General features: G+C 46.7%; 1 protein-coding gene across 1 annotated transcript in view; it reads right to left on the reverse strand.

Moving 5' to 3' along the window:
- The window catches only part of LOC124015384 (SH3 and multiple ankyrin repeat domains protein 1-like), a 149,219-nt gene that overhangs the window by 65,905 nt on the left and 75,814 nt on the right, over nucleotides 1-7,500 (reverse strand). The window contains exon 2 of the mRNA XM_046330549.1: nucleotides 1-504. This exon is cut by the window's left edge and continues 42 nt beyond it. Coding sequence (XP_046186505.1) covers nucleotides 1-453 — 453 coding nt within the window. The 5' untranslated portion in view covers nucleotides 454-504. The remainder of the gene's footprint in view (nucleotides 505-7,500) is intronic.

A 7,500-nucleotide genomic window follows, 5' to 3' on the forward strand; every position in this document is an offset into this window, starting at 1 on the left:
GGCGATGTGGGCGTCCTCTGACGGCGCCCTACTGGAGCTATGCTCTCTCAGCCTCTTCTGCTGCTGCTGCTGATTGGCTGGCTGTTGATGGGTGGGTCCATGGTTGGACGAATAAGGGTTTACTGTGTGCCCAATGTTGCCGGGTCGTATCTGTCTGTCTCCTGTGGGTCGTCCAGTCATTTTGCCTAATTGCCTGTGCCCCTCATCCCTGCCTCCTCGCGACATGCCTCCTCCTCGCCTGACTTCCTCCACTTCCTCTTCCTCCTCTTCTCCCTCCAGCTCTCCATTCTCCCCATCTTCTCCCTCTGCATCACGGTCATCTTCCTCACCCTCCTCTTCTTCATCTTCCTCCTCCTCTTCCTCGTCCTCTGCCCCAGGATATAGATGTCTATTGTTTCCCAGCATCCTTTGCTGCTCCTCGTCACTGGAGAGGGGGCTGAGCGGCATCGTCATGGCGACAGGGAGGGTGGCACAAACGGCAGCGGCATCATTCCCCAAGACTCACTGAGGAGGAGAAAGGAGAAGAGGAGAACCATGAAAGGTCAAGAGAGAGAGAGAGAGAGAGAGAGAGAGAGAGAGAGAGAGAGAGAGAGAGAGAGAGAGAGAGAGTTCCAAGGACAATCCTAAAAACTCAACCAGCAGCCCCAGTGTCTGTCGGGGTTCCGACACTGTTTCATGTCCTGACTCTGGTCACTATGGGAACAGACTGCCTTTTCACTGTCACCATGCGCTGCCATTTCATCACAATTTATTCTTCAACACCTCCCATATAAATATCTATGCAATAGATCTTCCACCTCTGCTCTATATATAGTAGACATACATAATACTGCCCTGGTAGCCAGTGCCTTGATAAATACTACATCTATAGACTGACTGAGTCCACAATGACGGTTATACTGTTAAGAGCACCACTGAAACTACAAACATTACACTACTACTGCAAACAATACAATACACACTGTAGACTACCTCTACACACTCACACATTTGACTAGACTAGACTATAACACTTCACAGTAGCATGAAACAGTCTTCAACCTCACCTCTGAGAGTGGAGAGAACAATTTCAGAGCGTCTGTGATGCACCTCGGACTGCAGACAGTGCACTACAAGCTGGAGAGTGTTCAGGTCAGTCCCTAGTGGATACTAGGCAGCATTGCGCTCTGTGAGTTTCAGCACCACTCCAAACAGGACAGCTCCCCACAGCTAAAACAGCATGTTCAAGTGGCCACACAACACAATTCACACCAGCTGAAGAGGATGAACCCAAATTCTGAAACTGAGCCTTCCCTCCTGACATCTACTACACAGCACACACCCACATCAGTTACAATACAACACAACTATATCAACAATGAATACCCAGAAACAAAGACAAAAAGAGAGATAGCACTGCCAATAAAACTGCCTAAATTGTGATGTTTTATCTCTGGGTGCTCATTTAAACGTTCATTTTGAAAGGGGCCACTGTGAGAAAAGCTATGTTTGACAACAGCTCCCAGGGCTGTTCTCAGAGGACAGTGAGTGACAGCAAATACCACTAGCTGTCCACAGAGAGAATGAGAGGAGAGGAGAAGACAATATGAGAAAATGAGAAACCACAGGGTGGGAGAGAAGGAAGATTTTCGTGTGTGAGATATTGACACATTGTGCCAAAACAAAGCAAATGAGAAACACAGATATAATATTTCTCATGGATCTTTAACCTGTGTCATATTCATGCATCTCAGCCTCCTCACTAATGAAGAGCACAGTGCAGCTGAGCTGACAAGCCACAGTAGTGTTATAGCACACCTGGACACCACCATACAGTAACACTGTCAGGTAGCAGAGACGACAGAGAGACTCAGAGAGAGAGAGAGAGCAAAAATGAGGGCGGAAGACAAAGAGAAGGGGGTACAGAGAGCAGGTTTTACAGAGAGCAGGCTTTAGACAGAGAGCAGGTTTTACAGAGAGCAGGTTTTACAGAGAGCAGGTTTTACAGAGAGCAGGCTTTAGACAGAGAGCAGGCTTTAGACAAAGAGCAGGTTTTACAGAGAGCAGGTTTTACAGAGAGCAGGTTTTAGACAGAGAGCAGGTTTTACAGAGAGCAGGTTTTAGACAGAGAGCAGGTTTTACAGAGAGCAGGCTTTAGACAGAGAGCAGGTTTTACAGAGAGCAGGTTTTACAGGGAGCAGGTTTTACAGAGAGCAGGCTTTAGACAGAGAGCAGGTTTTAGACAGAGAGCAGGTTTTACAGAGAGCAGGCTTTAGACATTGAGCAGGTTTTACAGAGAGCAGGCTTTAGACAGAGAGCAGGTTTTACAGAGAGCAGGCTTTACAGAGAGCAGGTTTTACAGAGAGCAGGCTTTAGACAGAGAGCAGGTTTTACAGAGAGCAGGTTTTACAGAGAGCAGGTTTTAGACCGAGAGCAGGCTTTAGACAGAGAGCAGGCTTTAGACAGAGAGCAGGTTTTAGACAGAGAGCAGGCTTTACAGAGAGCAGGTTTTACAGAGAGCAGGCTTTACAGAGAGCAGGTTTTACAGAGAGCAGGCTTTAGACAGAGAGCAGGTTTTAGACAGAGAGCAGGTTTTAGACAGAGAGCAGGTTTTACAGAGATCAGGCTTTAGACAGAGAGCAGGTTTTAGACAGAGAGCAGGTTTTAGACAGAGAGCAGGCTTTACAGAGAGCAGGTTTTACAGACAGCAGGCTTTACAGAGAGCAGGTTTTACAGAGAGCAGGCTTTAGACAGAGAGCAGGTTTTACAGAGAGCAGGCTTTAGACAGAGAGCAGGTTTTACAGAGAGCAGGCTTTACAGAGAGCAGGTTTTACAGAGAGCAGGCTTTAGACAGAGAGCAGGTTTTACAGAGAGCAGGTTTTACAGGGAGCAGGTTTTACAGAGAGCAGGCTTTAGACAGAGAGCAGGTTTTAGACAGAGAGCAGGTTTACAGACAGGCTTTAGACATTGAGCAGGTTTTACAGAGAGCAGGCTTTAGACAGAGAGCAGGTTTTACAGAGAGCTTTAGGCAGGTTTAGACAGGCTTTAGACAGAGCAGGTTTTACAGAGAGCAGGTTTTAGACAGAGAGCAGGTTTTACAGAGAGCAGGCTTTACAGAGAGCAGGTTTTAGACAGAGAGCAGGCTTTAGACAGAGAGCAGGTTTTACAGAGAGCAGGTTTTACAGAGAGCAGGTTTTACAGAGAGCAGGCTTTAGACAGAGAGCAGGTTTTAGACAGAGAGCAGGTTTTAGACAGAGAGCAGGTTTTACAGAGATCAGGTTTTACAGAGAGCAGGCTTTACAGAGAGCAGGTTTTACAGAGAGCAGGCTTTAGACAGAGAGCAGGTTTTAGACAGAGAGCAGGCTTTACAGAGAGCAGGCTTTAGAGAGCAGGCTTTACAGAGAGCAGGCTTTAGACAGAGAGCAGGTTTTAGACAGAGAGCAGGTTTTACAGAGATCAGGCTTTAGACAGAGAGCAGGTTTTACAGAGAGCAGGTTTTACAGGGAGCAGGTTTTACAGAGAGCAGGCTTTAGACAGAGAGCAGGTTTTAGACAGAGAGCAGGTTTTACAGAGAGCAGGCTTTAGACAGAGAGCAGGTTTTACAGAGAGCAGGTTTTACAGACAGAGAGCAGGTTTTACAGAGAGCAGGCTTTAGACAGAGAGCAGGTTTTACAGAGAGCAGGTTTACAGAGAGCAGGTTTTAGACAGAGAGCAGGTTTTACAGAGAGCAGGTTTTAGACCGAGAGCAGGCTTTAGACAGAGAGCAGGCTTTAGACAGAGAGCAGGTTTTAGACAGAGAGCAGGCTTTACAGAGAGCAGGTTTTACAGAGAGCAGGCTTTAGACAGAGAGCAGGTTTTAGACAGAGAGCAGGTTTTAGAGAGAGAGCAGGTTTTACAGAGATCAGGCTTTAGACAGAGAGCAGGTTTTAGACAGAGAGCAGGTTTTAGACAGAGAGCAGGCTTTACAGAGAGCAGGTTTTACAGAGAGCAGGCTTTACAGAGAGCAGGTTTTACAGAGAGCAGGCTTTACAGAGAGCAGGTTTTACAGAGAGCAGGCTTTAGACAGAGAGCAGGTTTTAGAGAGAGCAGGTTTTACAGAGAGCAGGCTTTACAGAGAGCAGGTTTTACAGAGAGCAGGCTTTAGACAGAGAGCAGGTTTTACAGAGAGCAGGCTTTAGACAGAGAGCAGGTTTTACAGAGAGCAGGCTTTACAGAGAGTAGGTTTTACAGAGAGCAGGCTTTAGACAGAGAGCAGGTTTTACAGAGAGCAGGTTTTACAGAGAGCAGGTTTTAGACAGAGAGCAGGCTTTAGACAGAGAGCAGGCTTTAGACATAGAGCAGGTTTTAGACAGAGAGCAGGCTTTACAGAGAGCAGGTTTTACAGAGAGCAGGCTTTACAGAGAGCAGGTTTTACAGAGAGCAGGCTTTAGACAGAGAGCAGGTTTTAGACAGAGAGCAGGCTTTACAGAGAGCAGGCTTTACAGAGAGCAGGCTTTACAGAGAGCAGGCTTTACAGAGAGCAGGCTTTAGACAGAGAGCAGGTTTTAGACAGAGAGCAGGTTTTACAGAGATCAGGCTTTACAGAGAGCAGGTTTTAGACAGAGAGCAGGTTTTAGACAGAGAGCAGGCTTTAGACGGAGAACAGGTTTTAGACAGAGAGCAGGTTTTACAGAGAGCAGGCTTTAGACAGAGAGCAGGTTTTAGACAGAGAGCAGGTTTTAGACAGAGAGCAGGTTTTACAGAGAGCAGGTTTTACAGAGAGCAGGTTTTAGACAGAGAGCAGGTTTTAGACAGAGAGCAGGTTTTAGACAGAGAGCAGGCTTTAGACAGAGAGCAGGCTTTAGACAGAGAGCAGGTTTTAGACAGAGAGCAGGTTTTAGACAGAGAGCAGGTTTTACAGAGAGCAGGTTTTACAGAGAGCAGGTTTTACAGAGAGCAGGCTTTACAGAGAGCAGGTTTTACAGAGAGCAGGCTTTAGACAGAGAGCAGGTTTTAGACAGAGAGCAGGTTTTAGACAGAGAGCAGGTTTTACAGAGATCAGGTTTTACAGAGAGCAGGCTTTACAGAGAGCAGGTTTTACAGAGAGCAGGCTTTAGACAGAGAGCAGGTTTTAGACAGAGAGCAGGCTTTACAGAGAGCAGGCTTTACAGAGAGCAGGCTTTACAGAGAGCAGGCTTTAGACAGAGAGCAGGTTTTAGACAGAGAGCAGGTTTTACAGAGATCAGGCTTTAGACAGAGAGCAGGTTTTACAGAGAGCAGGTTTTACAGGGAGCAGGTTTTACAGAGAGCAGGCTTTAGACAGAGAGCAGGTTTTAGACAGAGAGCAGGTTTTACAGAGAGCAGGCTTTAGACATTGAGCAGGTTTTACAGAGAGCAGGCTTTAGACAGAGAGCAGGTTTTACAGAGAGCAGGCTTTACAGAGAGCAGGTTTTACAGAGAGCAGGCTTTAGACAGAGAGCAGGTTTTACAGAGAGCAGGTTTTACAGAGAGCAGGTTTTACAGAGAGCAGGTTTTAGACCGAGAGCAGGCTTTAGACAGAGAGCAGGCTTTAGACAGAGAGCAGGTTTTAGACAGAGAGCAGGCTTTACAGAGAGCAGGCTTTACAGAGAGCAGGTTTTACAGAGAGCAGGCTTTAGACAGAGAGCAGGTTTTAGACAGAGAGCAGGTTTTAGACAGAGAGCAGGTTTTACAGAGATCAGGTTTTACAGAGAGCAGGCTTTACAGAGAGCAGGTTTTACAGAGAGCAGGCTTTAGACAGAGAGCAGGTTTTAGACAGAGAGCAGGCTTTACAGAGAGCAGGCTTTACAGAGAGCAGGCTTTACAGAGAGCAGGCTTTACAGAGAGCAGGCTTTAGACAGAGAGCAGGTTTTAGACAGAGAGCAGGTTTTACAGAGATCAGGCTTTAGACAGAGAGCAGGTTTTACAGAGAGCAGGTTTTACAGGGAGCAGGTTTTACAGAGAGCAGGCTTTAGACAGAGAGCAGGTTTTAGACAGAGAGCAGGTTTTACAGAGAGCAGGCTTTAGACATTGAGCAGGTTTTACAGAGAGCAGGCTTTAGACAGAGAGCAGGTTTTACAGAGAGCAGGCTTTACAGAGAGCAGGTTTTACAGAGAGCAGGCTTTAGACAGAGAGCAGGTTTTACAGAGAGCAGGTTTTACAGAGAGCAGGTTTTAGACCGAGAGCAGGCTTTAGACAGAGAGCAGGCTTTAGACAGAGAGCAGGTTTTAGACAGAGAGCAGGCTTTACAGAGAGCAGGTTTTACAGAGAGCAGGCTTTACAGAGAGCAGGTTTTACAGAGAGCAGGCTTTAGACAGAGAGCAGGTTTTAGACAGAGAGCAGGTTTTAGAGAGAGAGCAGGTTTTACAGAGATCAGGCTTTAGACAGAGAGCAGGTTTTAGACAGAGAGCAGGTTTTAGACAGAGAGCAGGCTTTACAGAGAGCAGGTTTTACAGAGAGCAGGCTTTACAGAGAGCAGGTTTTACAGAGAGCAGGCTTTAGACAGAGAGCAGGTTTTACAGAGAGCAGGCTTTAGACAGAGAGCAGGTTTTACAGAGAGCAGGCTTTACAGAGAGCAGGTTTTACAGAGAGCAGGCTTTAGACAGAGAGCAGGTTTTACAGAGAGCAGGTTTTACAGAGAGCAGGTTTTAGACAGAGAGCAGGCTTTAGACAGAGAGCAGGCTTTAGACATAGAGCAGGTTTTAGACAGAGAGCAGGCTTTACAGAGAGCAGGTTTTACAGAGAGCAGGCTTTACAGAGAGCAGGTTTTACAGAGAGCAGGCTTTAGACAGAGAGCAGGTTTTAGACAGAGAGCAGGCTTTACAGAGAGCAGGCTTTACAGAGAGCAGGCTTTACAGAGAGCAGGCTTTACAGAGAGCAGGCTTTAGACAGAGAGCAGGTTTTAGACAGAGAGCAGGTTTTACAGAGATCAGGCTTTACAGAGAGCAGGTTTTAGACAGAGAGCAGGTTTTAGACAGAGAGCAGGCTTTAGACGGAGAGCAGGTTTTAGACAGAGAGCAGGTTTTACAGAGAGCAGGCTTTACAGAGAGCAGGCTTTACAGAGAGCAGGCTTTACAGAGAGCAGGCTTTAGACAGAGAGCAGGTTTTAGACAGAGAGCAGGTTTTACAGAGATCAGGCTTTACAGAGAGCAGGTTTTAGACAGAGAGCAGGTTTTAGACAGAGAGCAGGCTTTAGACGGAGAGCAGGTTTTAGACAGAGAGCAGGCTTTAGACAGAGAGCAGGTTTTACAGAGAGCAGGTTTTACAGAGAGCAGGTTTTACAGAGAGCAGGCTTTAGACAGAGAGCAGGTTTTAGACAGAGAGCAGGTTTTAGACAGAGAGCAGGTTTTAGACAGAGAGCAGGCTTTAGACAGAGAGCAGGCTTTAGACAGAGAGCAGGTTTTAGACAGAGAGCAGGTTTTACAGAGAGCAGGTTTTACAGAGAGCAGGCTTTAGACAGAGAGCAGGTTTTACAGAGAGCAGGTTTTACAGAGAGCAGGTTTTAGAGAGAGCAGGCTTTAGACA

The sequence above is a fragment of the Oncorhynchus gorbuscha genome, linkage group LG26, assembly GCF_021184085.1.
Source record: "Oncorhynchus gorbuscha isolate QuinsamMale2020 ecotype Even-year linkage group LG26, OgorEven_v1.0, whole genome shotgun sequence".
NCBI classification, from domain to species: Eukaryota; Metazoa; Chordata; class Actinopteri; order Salmoniformes; family Salmonidae; genus Oncorhynchus; species Oncorhynchus gorbuscha.